Below are 20,439 nucleotides of genomic sequence, written 5' to 3' on the forward strand. Positions count from 1 at the left end.
GCTCATGAGTAAACATACAAGTTACAACGCACCTGTTTGTTCTCTGAAATCCACTACTGTCCTTCACCAGCAGCTTTTATAATGTGGCATTCAGGTGGTCAAAATCCAGGACATGCCCATGGCAGACATTCTTAATCAATCTTGGAACTCTGTCCCTCTGAGGTCCCACAGAGCCTTAAGGTCTTTCCCAACATAGAGCTCTTGGGAGCTGTCACTAATCGATGAGGTATGGCACTGTTTTGGTTCATTTCACCTGCTGGCTGTCTATACTACCTACTCCAAGTCACTGCACTGCAAGGCAGTATTTGACACATCTTGCATATAAGCTAACCAAGCCTTAGAGAAATAAGCTCTTGCTATTAATGCTGGATTCCTGTGGTACCTCCAAGAAAACCCAGTAATAGCAACAAAAAAAGGAGAAAACAATAAAACTCACTGTATAAAACACATCGCTGATGGTGTCAAATCAAGTTTTAGCTGATAGCCACCAGCTGGAGTAGAAAGGTTGAATGAGAGTTTTGTTAATCATAGGAATTGAAAGAAACAGAAAGGAGAAATAATTGAATTGTTGGATTTAAGTTCTGGGTGTTTGGTATCATTTAGCTATGCATCCACCAAGGACTAAATCAAAGGCATTCTGCAAATTATCACACATCACCTCATTTTTTTTCTCAATGTTCAAATAAGCTGTGATGTCAAGATTTGCCAGAATGTCATTATTTCACACTTAGGAAGACTAATGAAAATGAAAATTTCAACTTTTTTCATATTGCTGTATTTAATTAATGGCCTATTCAATAATTACCATAATTTTATACAGTGCCATATAGTTTACAAGGCCTATTCACAGCCCAGAATGCACTGGCTAACTACAAAAGCAAGCTGCACTGAGACAACATACGGTAACATAGTGTTTGCTGAGTGTTTGCTGAGCCATTGCATTTACTGTTCATAGATTCATATCTTACAGATTTCCTGACTTTTTTCTTAAATATAGGGTATTATTTGCTCATTTGGGAAAAATGCAGTGCAATTCTAATCAAAGAAGATGAATGTTTTAATCAAAAATATGTAGATAAATGGCATGTATTTTTTTTTGCCTATCAAAATAATTTAGGTCTAGATACTTAATTAGAATAAAGAAGGGGAGTGACACATGCTTTTTTTCTGCTTTAACTTTCTCTGAAGACATCTAGTTTCACTTTTGCTGAGAAGGCAAAAGTGTTCTTAAATTCTTCCTCTATTTCCTTTGTCTCTCAGATGTTGACATGTTGACTTAATTCTTTGGAGGACTAGGAGTAATTCAAATGTTCCCTTGGCTATGTGAAAGCATTATACATTAACTAGACACTGGCGAGACTTTTGACATTGGTATTCATTTAGATTTGAACAAGTATTTTTAGGAAAAAAAACAAGAGATTGTTTACTAGCACAGAGATCTCCAATTAGTAAGTGTTTCATACATATTGGAGATATTGTGTTGAAGAAATTCACACTTGGAAAGTTATATGCTATTTCTGTCCACCACACATGAAGTCAATGTGTTAGAATCTCTTGATAAGTAATTGCCAGGTGCTTGAGACATGCTTTTAGGTAATTCCCAAATCCAAAGAGCTTGAAGTCAGCAGGCAGATAAAGATGTACAAGCAGAAAATATAATGTGATTAGTGGCTTGGTAGAGTATTCATCTAAGGCACTATTCAGGGAAAAAAAAAGTGGTTATCCAGACCTGTGGGGAAGGAAGAACGAAGATGGGGAAGTTGAAACTAATCAAAATCCTGAAGGTAGGGAGGGCAAAGGTTTTTTTTTTTTTTTTTTTTTTTTTTTTTTTTTTTGGCAACTAGAGTGTTCAATATGGCAACTGAAGTTAATTACATGGCTAGTTCTCTTAGGCAGCATTAAGATGGACCCTGTGAATGGATTTTGAAGACTTCCTACAAAGGACATGGGGGAAGTTCTAAGTGCTTTTGTATCTATCATGAGTCATATATTTTAGATATTTTGAGCTAAACAGCATGTATTGTTAGCATTATTTTCTGTTTCGTTTTATATTACTTAATGTGGGTTTTAGAGAAATTTAGATTACTTAAATTGTAATACTTTTTTTTTTTGAACATTGTTATTCATCGTAGAAACTGTGCCTGAGATGCATCTCTAGAAAATAGTTCATTATACTGGGAACCTCTAGTGATTTAACAGTTAACACTGGGCAGGATGGACCAGAAATAAGCCAATACATCTCAGTGGCAGGTAGAATTTTAGAGTCTTGTAACTCATGCTTAAGAGTTTTGAACACAGTAGCACTATGCAATGACTTTACCCACAGAAAGACTTTTTTAAACTGGCTTTCTTCTTCCTGTCATAAAGCTCTTCTTTCTTGTGCCATAATTCATTGAAAAAATCTTGCACATGAGCACTGCATGCTTACAGTGACTTTTTTCACTCATTTGTTTTAAATTCCATTCAGGACGTAGCTGTGGGAGCCAAGATAGGCCACCTAAGTTAGCTAGACAGGTGACTTCCATTCAAGTTTTGAGAGCCACTTGAATTTATAATGTCTTCGATGCCATGCTGCATTAACAACTATGCAGAGCAAACATCTACGAAGGGACCAGCAGTTCAGAAGTTGAAAAAGAAAGTGCAAACAGCATTATTAAAAAGTGGCCATTGATGTTTTTGCAGAATAAGTGTTCAGTTATGTCTTGTGAACTGTGTTACACGTGTTGAATTGCCAAGAAAAGTGCTTTGAGAGATCTGCAAACTTGCCATGACTAGTCAAAGCTGTAAAAGTCTTCATAGAGCCCAGTTTCAGCAAACTTTCATAAAGCTGACACTATCAATTAGAAACTGCAAGTGCAGAATTCTCTGTCATGATTGGATATTATCATTACATCTGTATCTGCTTTTCACATGGCTTCCATCCGAACTCTATCTCAAAAGCCAACCGACTCTCTGCCTTTCTCTGTCCCCTAAGTTAAAAATAATTCAGATTAAACTGGAGCTATGAATGCCAGAGTTTAGTACTTAGTGTCTGAACTGTCACTGTTTTAATTTCTTGCTGAAATCCATGTCCAACTCCATTTGCAATCTGTACAGTTTCTGCCAGAAAACATGATAATGGGATGCTAATTTAAAGAACAAATCTAGGCATTCTGATGTGGCTCAGTGCTTAAAACCAAACCCAAATGCTAGGAAATGGCGAGGCTCTCACATAGCTCCCCTTTATTGGTCACTATATAAGTCCAGGAGTCACACCCAATATATATATCATTACTGTTGATTATGACTGTCTCTCCAAATGTAGAAATGTCAGTTAGAGAGAAGAGTCCAGTTTCCTGTATGAGCTTTTGTCATGGTTTTTCAGTATTTAGCCTTTTCATGGAATTGTCAGTTGTTATGAGCACTTTCCCGCCAGCCTGGTCCCACAGCCGCATGAGCCCCAAAATAGCAAACAGAGGCTCTATTAGTTATAAAGCTGTTGGCCAGTGGCTAGAGCTTCTTATTGGCTAGCACTGTCTAGCTATTAACTCATTTCTAGCAATCTAAGTGATTCCATGTGGTTTTACTGGAGAGTTTCAGACCTCCTATTTCTCTCCTAGCCTACATCTTGACTCCTTTCTACTACATCTCCCAGAATCCTCCTTGTCTCCTAGTCCCACCTATCCAGCTTTCCTATTGGCCAATAGGGTTTTATTCATTACCCAAAAAGAGAAACATATTTACAGAATGATATCTCCCATCATCTCCTCTTTTCCATCTAAATAAAAAGAAGGGCTTTGGCTTTAACTTGAACATAGTAAAATATTTCAAAATAGTTATCAAATAAGAATGATAGTTAACAATATTTAATACATTAACATTATCAGAAATTAAAGAAAATATTCTATTATCTATCCTATCTTTGTGATAGGATATATAACTTATCTTTAATCCTAACTAAGGAAAAACTATAACCATAAATATCTGTCTTCAATTCCATCGAAGACCACAGAAGGATAGTATATAAGCTCTAGAACTGACAGAGACAATTCACTGCCTGGTTAGCCACTACAAGTTCTTCTGTAATGTTCCATCTTCAGCCTATAGGCCATAGTGTGTATGGCAGACTACTCAGCAAAGCAGGAAACTTTAAACTGCCCACCTGTATTGGAAGTTTATCAGTTACTTTTCTCTGTGTCCTGTAGAATGTCTGGCAGACTCTTCCATGAAGCAGGAACTCTGTAGTAATGTCCATCTTCTTTCAGCAGTCACTTTCCTGTGAGTCCTGCACATCTACTTTATAAAAATATAGTTAAATAGTCTAGACAAGAGCAGTATCTTGCCCAAATGGCTAGTCTTGTCATATTGGAAGCAAACTCCATAGCTAGTTTCTTAGATGCCCATCTTCCTTTTTGAGGAAAGTGGTGTTGCCAGGAGCAGTAATGTCTTACTGTCAAGAAAAACTCTAGACCATTTTAAATGCCATATTCTGTAGATCTTTGAAAGGTTTGAAAAATGCCTATCCAATTGAAATTTATCTCTGTATATCTAGGAAACCTAACTAACTTAACTATAAGTTTTGACAATTATAGGTAACTATAATCTCTACTAAATTATACACTACATTTTTAAATGGGTTATATAAACAATACTTGAACAAGAGGAGAAAAATACATATCACAAAATTGACCTTAAATTTGTATCAATAAATGAAAATCCATTCCAAAACAAAGTATTCATTTCTATAACTTAATCCACTTTTTACTTTTAAAAAGATATTGTTTATGATCATTAACCTTTTCTTGCCAACCCCATTTAAATGAAAACAAACATTTAAAGACAATATTTGGTATTTTGGGTATCGTTTTTTTCCAAACCACTTTCTACTGGCTGGGGATGCTGTAGTACCATGGGAATCCTAAGAAGACACAGAAATCCTGGCTGTAGTCTGCAAGGCTGTCTTGTTCCAGCTGTTTTGAAAGTTGGATCATATAGGACACTGTTTCAGGGGGTCTTTCTTGATCAAACCATGTTAATCTGGAAGGAATCTGCAGCTTTTCCTTTTTTCTGGAAACAAAATTAGAAATTATTTTCCCCAATAACCTGTCCTTAGACTTAAATTTTGAGGTCAAAGCATTTTAAAAATATATTTGAATTAATCTAGCAGCATTGATAATCAAATGTATTTTAGCAGCTGTAGCTCTTTCCTCGGAAAACAAGCAATTTAAAGACATCATGATAGTGTATAGTATCCAGACTCTATGTGTATTTTCTGTTTTTATGTGGCTTTTTTATTACTCTATTTCTTTTCCTTTTATTTTATTTATTTATTTCATTTTCTGAGACAGGGTTTCTCTGTGAACTTTTGTCTATCCTGAAATTCACTCTGAATACCAGGCTGGCCTTGATATCACAGAGATCTGGTTGCTTCTGCCTCCTGAGTGCTGGGAATAAAGGCGTGTGCCACCACTGACAAGTCACTTTATTTCTTTCTTAACCAAATGTCCTTTTTATTTTTTTCTCCCAAGCCTGTGTATATTTTTAAACACATTGTAAAAATCTTTTAGGTTTTACTCTATCTGAATCTGTCTTTACTGTAAGTCTTTATCTTTTTCTGGCCAGGAGTCTTTTTTCTGTTAACGCATAACATTGCTTTCCAAGATGGTGGGGATACATTTATCGCCAGCCAGCACTGAGAGCTGTGCTCACTGCCTTGGTCTATGCTGCTGGCTTCGAGATGTGGTCACTGCCACTGCCAGCTGTGGTACATACCATTTAGTTGTTAGCAAGGCCTCTTTAAAGAGCCTTGCTTTGTGTGTGTGTGTGTGTGTGTGTGTGTGTGTGTGTGTGTGTGTGTGTGTGTGTGTATACTTATTCTGAACCAGGAAACCTCCCTTAAAGGAGCCACACAAATCTCTGCTTGTCTCTAGCAAAATAGAGCCTGCCCAAGAAAAATTTTGCTACCTAGAAGACTTGGTTGTCTCTGTTCTTTTGTTTCTGAAATCCCTTTTTAAACCTTGGTCTCTCTCTCTCTCTCTCTCTCTCTCTCTCTCTCTCTCTCTCTCTCTCTCTCTCTCTCTCTGTGTGTGTGTGTGTGTGTGTGTGTGTGTGTGTGTGTGTTGAGACAGGGATTCTCTGGAGCCTGTCCTGGAGCCTTTGGAGCCTGTCCTGGAACTAGCTCTGTAGTTTTAAGTGAAAATTATTAGTACCCACATTGCAGACACCATTTTGTTATAAGCTCTCTCCCCACCCCAGCCTGGTCCCACAGCTGCATCAACCCCAAAATAACACACAGAGACTCTATTAGTTATCAAGCTGTTGGCCAGTGGCTAGAGCTTCTTATTGGCTAGCACTGTCTTAGCTGTTAACTTATTTTTATCAATCTAAGTGTTTCCACATGGTCTTACTGGAGAGAGAGTTCAGACTTCTTATTCCTCTCACTGCCTACATCTTGACTCCCTCTACTACATCTCCCAGAATCCTCCTTGTCTCCTACTCCTGCCTATCTTGCTTTCCTATTGGCCAAAAGGGCTTTATTTATTTACCAATAAGAGAAACATATTTACAGAATGACATCTCCCATCAGTCAGTACAGGGAAACACATGTTATAACATGACTGTAAGTTCAGTATTTGGGAATTCCAGTTTTATAAGAGAAAGAAATGCTAGAGGTTTGTTTATAGCATAATTCCTATAGTGTGAACTTTGATATATTTAAATGAAAGACCTCATGTTAAGTATGCACCTGTGCATACACACACACACACACACAGAGAGAGAGAGAGAGAGAGAGAGAGAGAGAGAAAAAGAGAAAGAGAGAGAAAGGCCATAATAACACAATACATTAATGCCTTTATGATAGTCAAGGTTTTGCAGGTACAAACATATTCCCAAATTCATAAAAATATTTACATTGAATATGTGCAGCTTTTATATTCTGTATATATTCAAATAAACCTCTTAAAGAGCACCATTATTGCTCTATAGATTTGGTTGTATCTCAGCTTTTATTTGACTGTTTGCTCTTGGATTGATTCAGGGTAGCCTCAGCTGCTAGGCTGAGATATTTTATACAGTATTTGCCCACAGGTAATTTTGGAAAACTGAATGCTATCATTTTGTTTCTGTTCCCAAAACATCCTTTAGTAGGAGACATTTAATGAATGGCTTCTCCACTGCATAAATGTACTTGATATTAAGAGCGAGTACAACAGATACTTTTCAGTTGATCGTTCTTTCTGGTTAGCTTTATATAACTTGGATGTCAACTCTGTCACTTTATTTTAAGACATAAAATTATTTAACTAGAATATTCAGTCATGCATATCATTCATATACCTCTCTCTCTCTCTCTCTCTCTCTCTCTCTCTCTCTCTGTGTGTGTGTGTGTGTGTGTGTGTGTGTGTATGTGTGTGTGTGTGTGTATAACACAGGTACTTTGTGTGCTGAGCCTGGGCTCTACCCTGGAGCTATTTCCCCAGAAGTACCCTGAGAATTTCTGCTGAAGTCATTTTGCAACTACTCTGGAAATGTAAACAAAAATTTTTTGTTCTGAAGGTTAAAATGGAGTTCCCTTTGCAGAGAAAGAAGAATTAATGTTTTGTTTGTTTTTTTTTTCTGCTCTGAAATAAAAATGTAGAATAAAAAAACTACTTGGAACCAAAGTCTAAATTATACTAGAGACAAAAGTGTCTAGGATTAAGGGATGTTTTATGGAGGTAATAATCCATTCAAAAGTATCTAACCCATCACTAGGCCTATGTAGTGCTCAGTAAATGTCAGCACCTTCCTGATTTTCATGTCTCCTCAGTCAAACTCCTCTTACTTAGAGTTACTTACTATTTCATGATAAACAACATTGCTTTTTCTCCACAGTGAACCAGCAAGCTCTGTTCTCTTTCTGATAAAGATTTTAGTAATACAAAGTCAGTTAGTTCTATCACAATTTTTTTTTCTTTATTTATCTCCTGTGTTTCAGTGTAAGGAGAATTTACTGCAGTGGTTAATGCAACATAAATCTTCACTTGTATTATCCACCCCATCAGCAAACTAGCCTTTGTGAAAATTGAAGCTAAAAGTTGTTTGATAAATGTTCCATCCTCCTCAATAGTGAAAACTGGTTTGAAAGTAATTTTTCAACCAGCTTTTTCCAAAGGTTCTGAGTTCCTTCAAGCCCCTAAGAAGTTAGAAATGATATTAAGCATTTTGATTTCTTCTCCTTTCATCTCCTGTTTAGAAATTAATGTCTTAAAAAATTGGATGCAAATGTTATTTTTCTTTTTAAGATACAAACTCTATTCATCTATCTAATTCAATTGCAACATGTTAAAAGGCTGATTCTTTGCCAGAAATCTTGGCCAATCGCAGAAAGATTTTAGTCTTTGCAGTCTAGACCTTAAGGTGTCTTCCTTCTGTATTCAGGTACAGCATGTGGAAAACAATGGATTCCAGTGCTTCTCAGAGCTTTCCTGCAGGCCTTCCCTCTTCTGCTCTTTGTAAGGTAGCAGGGCAGGGCACATCCTTGTGTTTCATAAAAAGAGCCGGTAGATTAAAAAAGGCAGTTTGAATGATGGAGGAGCAACTATTTCGAGCTCTGTCTCCTTTCACCACAGAATCTTTTAGTCCTAGGAAAGGTCCTCTGGGTTATCGCTTTCAGTGAAGATCATTGTTGCATACAACTTTGTATAAAGCCTCGCAATTCAGAAACTGTCCCAATATGTCTGCACATATGGTCGATTTTCGCTTTAACTTCACATTTCCTTGAATACATAGGCTGTGTGTATTCCCATAATGGTTGCTGAGCAATTTCTGTGCTATGGCTCAATTTCTTTCTTTCTCTTCTGCAGTCTCGTATCCTTTCTTTACACAGTAGTAACTTCCCTAAAAGGCTCATTAAAAAAAAAAAAAAATCCATAACACCATGCAAGCAGGCGCCAGGAAGTTTAAGTTTAGATAACAGACCCATCACATTTGGCTGTTGGGCTGAAACTGGGTGCGTAAATAGAATGGAATGTGGTATTATGATTCCCTTGGTAATGTGTGTGAAGGACTGCTTAAGCTCGAGCCTCACCAGCCATTTCTATCTACTGACTACCTAGCTATGTTGCATGCTCTGTTAAAACAATTTCAGTTGCAACATGATATACATGGAAGTGAATTTGGAATCTGCTTGCTTCTTCGGGTCAGTTAGGAAGTGTGGTCAGAGGGATCTTGCTCCAACTGTTTGAGTGGAGTCTCTACTCATTTCCAGAGTTCTTTTAAAAGTGATCCTGTAAGCATGCTTCTATTTTATACTTCTCATCCTTTGATGTCTAAATTCCTTTTGGTAACTTGTAGCATGAATAACAAAAACCCAGACACAGATATTGAAGATAAAGCTGGAGATCAGAGAAGCAAAGCAGCCAGCCACTAGAGAGTTCTCACCTCTTCCAATGCTCAGACCAAAGGGGTGATCCACCAAACCTCAGACTGCTTCCTACTGCACTGTTCCTCAGCCCTCTGAGTTCCTGTCTCCTCCTGGCTTGTATTCCTCGCTAGTGCTGGGATTAAAGGCATGGGATCCTAAGTGCTGATATCAACTCTGTGTGAGCTGTGTTCCTCTTTTAGACTGGATCAATTTCATGGAGCTCAGGGTGGCCTTGAACTAACAGAGATCAGTCTCTGTCTCCTGAATGCTGGGATTTAAGCTGTGTACCACCACTGTCTGACCTCTATGGCTATGGCTATCCTTGCTCTCTGACCTTCAGACAAGCTTTATTTGTGAAACAAACAAAATATCACCACAGTAAATCATTCAGCAGAGCTGCCTATGCAGATCTTTTCCCTTAATAGAGAACCATATTCATATAATATCCCCTTAATGGTGGAATACCTCAGAACATCAAGGCTACCCAGGCATGGGATAGTGTTAAAAAGTATTCATTGAGTACTGAAAAGAACACTTCCCTGTTAAGAGTACCTTTTGCTCTTGAAGAGGATACAGGTTTCTTTTAGCTCATAAACTTTATAACTCCCGTTCCAGGGAATTCAGTGCCCTCTTCTGAATTCCATGGGTTCCAGCTACACATGTGATGCACACACATAAATTCAGGGAAAATAGTTGTACATATGAAAAAATAAAAAAAAATAATTGATTTTGTTTTATCTCATATTAAATATTTACTAAGATTCTCTTTCATACTTAACGTAAATTGGGGCAAAGGACAGATAGATACAGGCTCTAATTTCACGAATTCTTCTTTTTACTAGGAAGAGAAGCATTGAGCAATTAATATACTTAGACAGAGAACTACAGGGAAACATGTATTCCTTAAGACCAGCTAATAGGACTTCATCTGAATTCTCAAATGAAACAGCTTGGAGCTTAATGTAGTTTTAGACAGTAAATGTGAGGGGCCTGGGGTACAATTGAGGAAGTATATTCCAAGTTACAGTGGAAAGTACAAAGGCTTGGGATGGAGGGAACACACTCTAATTAGGGGCCCGTTTCTAGCATACAAACTAGAGTCAAGGGAAGGATGAGCTGTAGGAGAAGAGCTCATACAGAAAAGTCCAGAGCTTGTAGGGCTCACCTACTAGATCTTGTTAAAGAATTGGATATATTATCAGAAGTATTAGAAGTCATTAATACATTTAATTTAGATGGCATATGACATGACTGAATACCCTTGACTTACTGACAATTATTCCATCTGTGATTAAAAAAAAAAAAAAAAAAAAAAAAAAACGAAAACAAAAACAAACTAGAGGGAGAAATTAGTCCATAAAGAAAAGTGCATCATGGGAGAGAGAGAATAAAGAAGACAAATTGGAAAGAGATTAAGGGGCAAAAGTCAATGTGACCTGGGTTCAATGCCCGGCACCCACATGGTACTTCCTCTTTGTGATTCTTGTGAAGGAGGATTCAGTGCCCTCTCTTGGCCTCCTGGTGTGTAGATAGAGAGCGTAGTTTGGCAAGGTTGTTCCAGTTTAAGAGGTTCAGAGGACATCTAGAAGGTAGTTGGTTATCTGAAGCTCAGAGGAGCTCCCTCACTTGCCAAAAGTATTCAGTAGTGCCGTTTGTAGTAAACGTGGGTAGGCATCATTGAGTAGACTGCAGAAGAAGCTACAAAACATGCAGGCTGTTCAGTTGCAATTCATGGGTGCTATGAAGTGTTCATTCTGTGGCAGACTATTTGCTAATGCTTGTGAAAAAGGAAAGGCTGCCAATAAATATTGGCAGTCTTCTCTTTGCCCTGAGCCTGAAGTGACGTTTGCAGCTTTGAAGAATGAAACACCTAGGATACCCAGAGAAAAACTCTTGGGGAGCTGGACCTTTGTGCTAGCCCCACGTTTCCCAGACTTTGCTTTAATCTTACTTAAATCTCTGCAACCTCAAGTTCATTTTGTTTTGCCTGTCCCTGGTAGACACATAAACTAGTTAATAAGGACAAAGCCTATATTTGCTCCAGGTATTCTTTCAAAGTCCCCTTAATTTTGAGACATTATTCCATTTGTTCTCTGCCCTATAGCAAGATATTTAAGAGTGTTTCTTGAAGAATGAACTCCTTGTTTTTAGAAAAGCAACTTTAGTTCAGGCAACACAGTCTTCCCGTGTTATAAATTTCTAATGACTTCAACATTATGATCATATTGACATCACTTGTAGAAATGAGGCTGCCCCCTCTAGTCCAGTCTTAAAATAGGACTGGATCAATTGGCAAAGTAAAACCTGTATCCTTTTTCATTCAGCTCTCACTCTTCAGAGACCCAGGGATAAAATTGGCCGACATTTTAAGAATGTTTCTTAACTGTTTCACTTTGGAGTTCACTTTAGAACTGCTGTGTGTCCTTGCTACAAATGATGACCATTGAGGCTTGTCTCCCAATTGTCTTATTGTTCATCTGTATGAATCCCAACAACGTGCATTTTGAACACGTTCCCTCAGGAAGTTTTTTTTTGGGGGGGTAGGGGTGGAGGAAGGTGATTAGAAATTAAGAACTACCCTTTGAAGATGTCAAAATTTGTTCATTTTTCTGATTAGAATTCTGAGTTGATGGGAAATTAAATAATTTTGTAAGTCAGGTTAGTTGTTGTACCAATTCTGAAGGTTAATAGCCAAGTAATTAAGAGCTCACATTATCCATATGAACTGCTTATCTTTTTGGTGATTTAAAAAAAAAATCATTGAATGGCTGTCTTTTCTGATGCATGAAGTTAAAGTGAAGAAAGACCAGAGAGGGACAGAAGAAGTGGAAAAGAGGAGATCTGTGTGGAAGAAAGCTTCTGTGTGAACGAAGAGAGCCAAACTTGGTTCCTGTGTGGTATTTTTCCATATGTGTGATACCTGGTTTGCTCTAGTGAGACTGCTCCGTGACTGCTTGTGTTGTGCTGTGTGACCACGGATGCTCCTAGTGGCATATCTGCATTTCTGTCTCCAGAGCTAGAAAAAGCATCTCCTTCCCTTTCGCTCATAGGAAGAACGCCGCGTGATTTACGTTGGTAAAATCAGATCTGACACTACGCGGACAGAACTGAGAGACCGCTTTGAAGTTTTTGGTGAAATTGAGGAATGCACAGTAAATCTGCGAGATGATGGGTGAGAATCTTCAAAATTATTTCTTGTTTAGAAGCTGACGCACGTTAAAAATTACGACCCTAAGATTACTGAGATGGGAGTTGCCAATGTAAGTGCTTTGACAGATGACATGTTGAGTTCAGAACCTTATTTATTTTCTTTCATCCCTATTTATTAATCTTTCTAGTTGAGATTTCCTGTCTCAGAATAAGTATTTAGCTGCCTGACAGGACAATCACACTGATAAATGGATGTGATGGCAGAGATGCTGGCACCAGTGATGTCTCCCACAGTGGAAAGGGTTGCATTGCAGTCCTCTGTGCCAGTGCGGCCTGACCAGCTCTGAATGCCTCTTTCCTGCCATTGCAGAGACAGCTATGGCTTCATCACCTACCGTTACACCTGTGATGCGTTCGCTGCTCTTGAGAATGGATATACTTTGCGCAGGTCGAACGAAGCTGACTTTGAGCTGTACTTTTGTGGACGGAAGCAATTTTTCAAGTCAAACTATGCAGACCTAGGTACAGTATATAACTGTTGAATGTGGAAGGGTGTATCCAGAGCATTAAGCTCAAAATGCAAGTTAGCGAGCTCCGCAGATGCCTCGTGTTAGGCCATTTCAGGATCAAGGTGCTTAAGTCTTTAAAGGGTAGATGTTCATGGACTCTGCGAATAGATGCTAAGCCATGGGTGGCATTTGTGTGTGGTGAGGGGATTGTCTTAAGTGTGCTTGTGTTGTATGCTTCTGTATCTACATTTATCCAAGTCTTGCACATGTCTATGTCTGCAGTCTGTTTTCTCACCATACCTACTTTTAGTCCTTTCCTCTAAACTCAAGCAGGGTCACTGTTTTGTGGCACAGGGTATGTCTTTCCTCCTCATTGTGTCACAAGCACCTGGAAACACTCTCATTATCTTTGCATTATACTTGAGAAGATACAGCTGATGTCCATCAGCTAAATGACCACATGCTTGCCTGAGAATAAAATAAAACAAAAGCCAAGTTTGTGGATTATTTCCACATCCTACACATTGTGTAGGAAGTTTAGCAAACAGTTGACATCTGAGAGGAAAATCGCAGTAGGAGATATGTATTGTTAGCATGCCCATTGCACATAAGGTTAAAATAAAATGCATGCAACTATTTACTTTTTCCTGTTCAAAGGAGACTCTTTAGATGAAAAGTAAAATTCTGAGCAGCTTGTTACCCATACCTGACACTATTACCGATTGATTTCAGAATTTTGTCTTAGAGTTCCTCTTGTCCTGCAGTTTTGATCATGCTATATATGTGCAAGTGTGTGCTTATAGCTGTACATATAGTTTATTTAGCATTAATGCATATATTCATTCCCTGATGTGATTTGCAAGAACAAAAATAACTCATGACGTATTTTAGTGGTTGCATACCATTTTGCTGGGTGTGTAATATCATTATAGTTAGTTGATTCATTATAACTCTATTTGTATTCAATTTTTAATTTTTGATATTATAAATAATGCTACAATGGACATCTTAATGTCCTTTCTAATTTTAATTTTGTTCCATTGCATGCCATTCCCTATCAAAAGTGTGCATTCTATCCCTTTTAATTCTTTGAGGAAGAGATGAAGAAAAGTGGCAAATGTGCATATCATGACTATTTTAAAATAATTCATAATAAGCATAAAATTAGCATGCACATCTATTCTTCAGCATTATTAGCTTTCCATTCAGAATTGCTCTGATGCAGTATAAAGACAAAAATGAGTATCAAGCACTGGGATTTCTTTTTCCCTTCCAGTACAGTTGTGTCTTCCTGGAGTAATTGATATAGGTGCTGTGCATTGTTCAGGGGGAATATGCTATAATTCACTTCACAAGCTAAATAGATAGAAGGAAACGGGAGCTGAAGCTGACTGCTGGAGAGATAGAGGCCTAGGGATGGAAATATAAAACCTGGCAAGTCATTTGTTCAAATGTTGGTTGATAAAAACAGTCAAGACAGATTGAATCCTTGAGTTTATTTGACTTATTTCCTTCAGTGTTGAAGGCTAGGGTGTTTCCAATCTCTAACAACACCTAGAGTTTAAACAAGCTACCTAGAGGGGTCTTTAGATCATGATTCATCATTGGCAGAGGGAGGACTGGATGGTATTTCCAAACTGAACTGGTGTGTCCCTGAAATATTTCAAAGAAGAATGTTTCTTCTCTGCTCCTTATCTCCCTGCCTAGCTAGCAGCCATGAAAACTTTGCCATTGCTAAGCTCACTCGTTGATTTTTTTAAGACAGGTTTGGTGCATATTGCTAGTGCATGGGCTACTCAAGCTCCCCAAAACATATCAGTGCCATCAAGGCGTGGTTGTGCTGAACATATTCATGAGGTAGCCAAAAGAGCCCAAGGATAAGAGTCACATCAACCTGTGTTTGAAACTTGCCTCACCACTGATCTTGGATAGGCATTTCAACACCATTAGCTTCTGATCATTTCTCTATACAATAATTCATATTGTTGTGGAGGCATATTAGATATGCATGGAGGAGCTGATATCACAGTCCCTGGTATAAAATAAATAGGCTATAATTAAAAGTACAAGCAAAAAGAAGTTAAAATTTAGGATTTTTTTCTATTTAAGTGGAAGAATTACCATTGGGGTCTGGCTTAGGAGTACAGTGAAAAACTCACGTGTCTTACCTTTGTTTCAAGGGAGAATTTAGATTAGATGTTTCAAGTCATGTGTGTCCCCTAAATAAAGGAACGTAACAATATACTGCATAATAAAGGAATTGGAAACTCATCAATATGTTAAAATTAAGCAAAACAGACATGATACATGTTAATTTTACCAAGACAGGAAAATGTGCTGTTATTTTAGACAGATACTACCTTTATTTTCTTCCTGTTTTACTTGCTCCTCCATATGAAATTACCCCAACACATGCATTATATTTCTCTACCACAGAAAATGGCTAATAATGACTATAATAGTACTAGAAGAAAATATAATGATTGCAACTGGTATTTGTTAGCCAGTTTTATAAAGTGACAGCGAAAAATTAATGTGACTTAATTGGGGCTATAGTGGTGAAGCCAGGATTTGAAATTTACTCTACAACTTGGAAATTTCTATCTATTGGTTCTATTTACTGTTATATAAGCAAATGACTCCTACTAACAAAAGGCTTTGATACAATAAATAAATAAATAAATAATACTAAGAAGGGGCTGGATACATTGATCAGCAGATGGAGTACATACTGCTCTTTCAGGGGGCCCAGGTTCAATTCCTTGCACCCATATGGTGGCTCACAACTATTCATAATTCCAGTTTCAGAAGATCCATCGCCCTCTTCTGGCCTTCACTGGTACATAATGCACATACATACATATAAAATAAAGTAAATAAATATAAACTTTCAAGAAGTGTTAATCAGGAAAGACAGGATGAAGACAGGGTAAATCTGTGTTAAGAACATAATGGCTTTAATTAAGTATGAGTAATACACAGAAATCATGTTCAGGCATACTTAAAATTGAATAACATATGCATAATTACTTCTTTATTTACTCAAACAGTAGATTGTACTGTCAGATAGTATATACATAGCTTTACATTTTTCTTGCTATTTATTGGTAAATAACTTCCAGACCAATGTGAATATCATCAGCTATGGTTTTAATAGTATGTGGGTGCCTGAGATTAATGTATCCATTAATAACATTACTTTGCCTATCTACCTGCTGCTAACAGTTTTCCAAGTGCTAAGAATACAGATGTGTTTTTTTGTTTGTTCGTTTGTTGCTATTAATGCGGAGCCATTATTTAAAACAATTTCTTTTGAAAATAATGAGATTGTTTTTTAGTATACTTGCACATTTTTTTTCTATCATATTTTATTGTGTTCCAACATCTCTTCAATATGAGGGGGCATGTTGGAATTCCAACTATCATCTCACACAGGGCCTGTCTCACAGGAAAAGCTCTTTTTTCATGTCTATTAAGAGGCATAATGTGTGTTATTGTTTAGGTAGGTACCTATATGAAGTCCATCACAGTAAAGAAACACTTGAGAAATATTATCTTACACTGTCTATTGACCATTTAGTAATAGAGATACACAACATTAAATTCTGGATTAATACCCTTAGGGACATCCAACATTAGGTGGCCGAACTCTGAATTCCATCCATGAAAAAAAGAGTAAATTCCACTTCCTAGCCCCCTAATGTCTTTTACCTTACACATTACCCCTGAGCTATATCCCCAGCCTAGCTAAACGTGTCTTCATGTTGGAATTTATGCTTCCATATTCTCTACTCTTGCTCTCCCGTCATTTGGATTTTTGTACTGTAACTTAGCTTAGGAAAAAATGTGAAATGCTTATATGGTTAGTAGAATTATTAATATTTTTCTGAAAGTTTTTATGTCCCTTCAAATACTTTCCAAGAAAGTAATTCATTCCCAGGAGACTTTGGTTATATATCCAAGAAGCTTTTTCTCACTTGTAAGACCAGCATATACTATCTACCTTTTTTGTAGATATAAATTGAGAGAGGCTAGAAATGTTTAACAGTATTTTAGTTTACACAGGTGTTTTAAAAGAGTTATTTGAAGTAATGTGAGAGTTTGCATAAAATCTGATTTGAACCAATTGAAAAATCCAAGACAATCTAGAATGATCTTTGTCCCTCCAAATCAACTGAATTTTATGCTCAACAAAGTTAAACCCATTGAATGGGAAGATTATTTCCATATTTGCCTGTGCCATTCCATCTAAATTATTGGGGAACCGTTGAAAAATCACTTAAAATGCCAAGACAGGAGAAAGGAGGCCATTTATAAAGCTATTAAATATTAAAGAAATATTGACATCTACTACTCTGAGATTTTAGGTATACAATGAATCAATAGGTTTTGGTTTTTGAAAGTCAACTACTCCCGTCTATATTTACATGTATATGTTCAACAAAATTCAGGCATTGTTTTTAAGTACATTGATTCACTGTATTACAATTGAGCCAGGTGTCTTGAATTGCATTGAAGGCCACCAGCCAAGGGTGCATCTAACCTAGTTTGGGTTTCTTTCAGATTCAAATTCAGATGACTTTGACCCTGCTTCTACCAAGAGCAAGTATGACTCTCTGGATTTTGATAGTTTACTGAAGGAAGCTCAGAGAAGCTTGCGCAGGTAACATGTTCCCTGGCTGAGGATGACAGAGAGATGGTCAATACCTCAAGGGACAGCGTGTCCTTTCCCAAGACTCTTGCAAGTCATACTTCTCCTACTTTACACTCTCTGTACAAAAACAAAACAAAAAAACAAAAAAACAAAAAACAAACAAACAAACAAACAAAAAAAACAAATAAGGCAAAACAACAGCAACCATACTAGAACCAGAACAACAACGGTTTACATGAACACAGCTGCTGGAGAGGCAAGAGATGGAATGATAACCCAGTAAGCACACGTTTATTCACGGGCGTCAGCTTTGCTTTCCCTGGAGGCTCTTGGTGACTCTGTGTGTGTGTGTGTGTGTGTGTGTGTGTGTGTGTGTGTGTGTGTGTGTGTGTAATTGTTTGGGAAATACATGTGTGCTCATGTGAGGACTTGGGGGCACCTGACCAGAATGAACAAGGGCAAAACCCTTCAAATGGCAGCATTTCCATGAAGACATACTAAAAACCTAGAACTTCAAAATGTTCATATTCTATACAAAAGGAAAATAAATAAATAAATATATATATATACATATATATAAACATAAATTAAAAGGAAAGAAAACTCACAAACCACTCTAAAATGACATTGCTGATGTCTGCGGTCAGCCTCCGGTACTGTCTTTCAGAAATTGCAAACCCAACCTGCAGCAAGCTCTCTCTCTCTTAACTGTAATGATTATGTGACAATCCCGAAGACACTACAGGTTCCATAGAACTACTATTCTCTCTCTCTCTGTCTCTCTTTCTCTCTCTCTGTCTCTTTCTCTCTCTGTCTCTGACTCCTACACTTTGTATCCCTCTTCCTCCCTCTCTCTTTTTGCCTTGGAATCTGGATGGGAGAGGGTACTGCAGGCACCAGATGCTAAGCTTTCCTAACATTTTGAAGTTTTCTGTAGTTCGTCCTTTGTCCTGACACCTGTGTATATGTCCAAAATGTTGATCTTCCACTGCAAATTTTGAAAAGCCTTGTCATTGGTCAAGAGGGGAGTGTGTTCGGCAGTTCCTTCTGAGGAGCAGACATGGTGTTACGTGACTACTGAGAAATGAGTAGAACTCTCTGGATGTGTTCAGATAGTGTAATTGCTACATTCTCTGATGTAGTTAAGTATTTACAGATGTTAAATGGAGTATTTTTATTTTATGTACATACTCTACAACTATGTTCTTTTTTGTTACAGCTATGCACTGTAAATGCAGCCTTCTTTTCAAAACTGCTAAATTTTTCTTAATCAAGAATATTCAAATGTAATTATGAGGTGAAACAATTATTGTACACTAACATATTTAGAAGCTAAACTTACTGCTTATATATATTTGATTGTAAAAAACAAAACAAAACAAAAGACAGTGTGTGTGTGTGTGTGTGTCCGTTGAGTGCAACTACAACAAAATGACCTTCACGCACATCCATCCCTTCTTACAAGCTTCAATCTAAGCATCTTGTCAACAAAAACAAAAACCCTAGGCCACTAAAGGTATTAACCACTTCTGCGATATTTTTCCACATTTTCTTGTTGCTTGTTTTTCTTTGAAGTTTTATACACTGGATTTGTTAGGGGAATGAAATTTTCTCATCTAAAATTTTTCTAGACAATATCATGATTTTATGTAAAGTCTCTCAATGGGGAACCATTAAGAAATGTTTTTATTTTCTCTATCAACAGTAGTTTTGAAACTAGAAGTCAAAAAAAAATCTTTTTAAAATGATGTTTTGTTTTAATTTTTGTGATTTTAATTTGATACAAAATGCTGAGGTAATAATTACAGTATGATTTTTACAATAATTAATGTGTGTCTGAAGACTATCTTTGAAAGCCAGTATCTCTTTCCCTTGGCAGAGTATGATGATGGTATTTAATCTGTATTTTTTACAGTTATACATCCTGTATAAATACTGATACTTCATTCCTTTGTTTACTAAAGAGACATATTTATCAGTTGCAGATAGCCTATTTATTATAAATTATGAGATGATGAACATAATAAGGCCAGTGGAGACTTTCTACCCGGGGTGCATGGCGGTTGTCAGGTTGGAGTGTAAGTTTTTCATTTGGGAAACTCGGCCCTCGTAGAAGCAGTGTTCCTTCTCTTACTAGCATGGCCTCTGACATGACCATGATTTTGTTCGTAGTGACATTGCTTCTGCTAAATTTAATAATGATGATGCTGATAATAATAATAATAAATGTCAGAAAAGAAAAAAAAAACCCTCCATTTTGAGCATCAGGATTTCATCTATGTGTGGAGTTGCTGCCATGGAAGTCACTAAAGTTTTGGAGTATGTTTTTGAATTCCAAATTAAGATGTGCTTACTGTTTGGCTGACGTGACTTTTCTGGAAGATGTGATACACCTACTACTTACTTAATTGTTCTTTTCCTTTCTCTCACCCAACACAATCTTACAAAGTGGGTTTCACCCCCCAGGCCAATGCAGCTAAATTTGATGGCTGCATTCATTAATCACCAGCATATTGTGTTCCGAGTGAATCCACTGTCTGTCCTGTCGGATGCTTGCTCAAGTGTTTGGCTTATCATTTCTAAGTAGATAGAAAGCAATAAATACCTATGAAATAAAAGAATTGTGTTCACAGGTTCTGCGTTACAACAGTAACACACCCTTAATCCGCCTAATTCTTGTTCTGTAGGTTCGATGCAGGTATTTTAACTCTTTGTGAACGCCAAACTAAAGTTTACAGTCT

The 20,439-nt window shown here is 37.2% G+C and overlaps 1 protein-coding gene across 2 annotated transcripts in view; it reads left to right on the plus strand.

Moving 5' to 3' along the window:
- Positions 1-17,792, plus strand: part of Ppargc1a (PPARG coactivator 1 alpha) — a 621,117-nt gene extending 603,325 nt beyond the window's left edge. For both annotated transcript variants that reach the window (XM_051174044.1, XM_051174043.1), the window contains 3 exons: positions 12,436-12,557; positions 12,906-13,057; positions 17,608-17,792. In XM_051174044.1, coding sequence (XP_051030001.1) covers positions 12,436-12,557; positions 12,906-13,057; positions 17,608-17,711 — 378 coding nt within the window. In that variant the 3' untranslated portion in view covers positions 17,712-17,792. The remainder of the gene's footprint in view (positions 1-12,435; positions 12,558-12,905; positions 13,058-17,607) is intronic.
- The last annotated feature ends 2,647 nt before the right edge of the window (positions 17,793-20,439 follow it).

This window comes from Phodopus roborovskii, unplaced genomic scaffold (genome assembly GCF_943737965.1).
Source record: "Phodopus roborovskii unplaced genomic scaffold, PHOROB, whole genome shotgun sequence".
In the NCBI taxonomy this organism is placed as follows: Eukaryota; Metazoa; Chordata; class Mammalia; order Rodentia; family Cricetidae; genus Phodopus; species Phodopus roborovskii.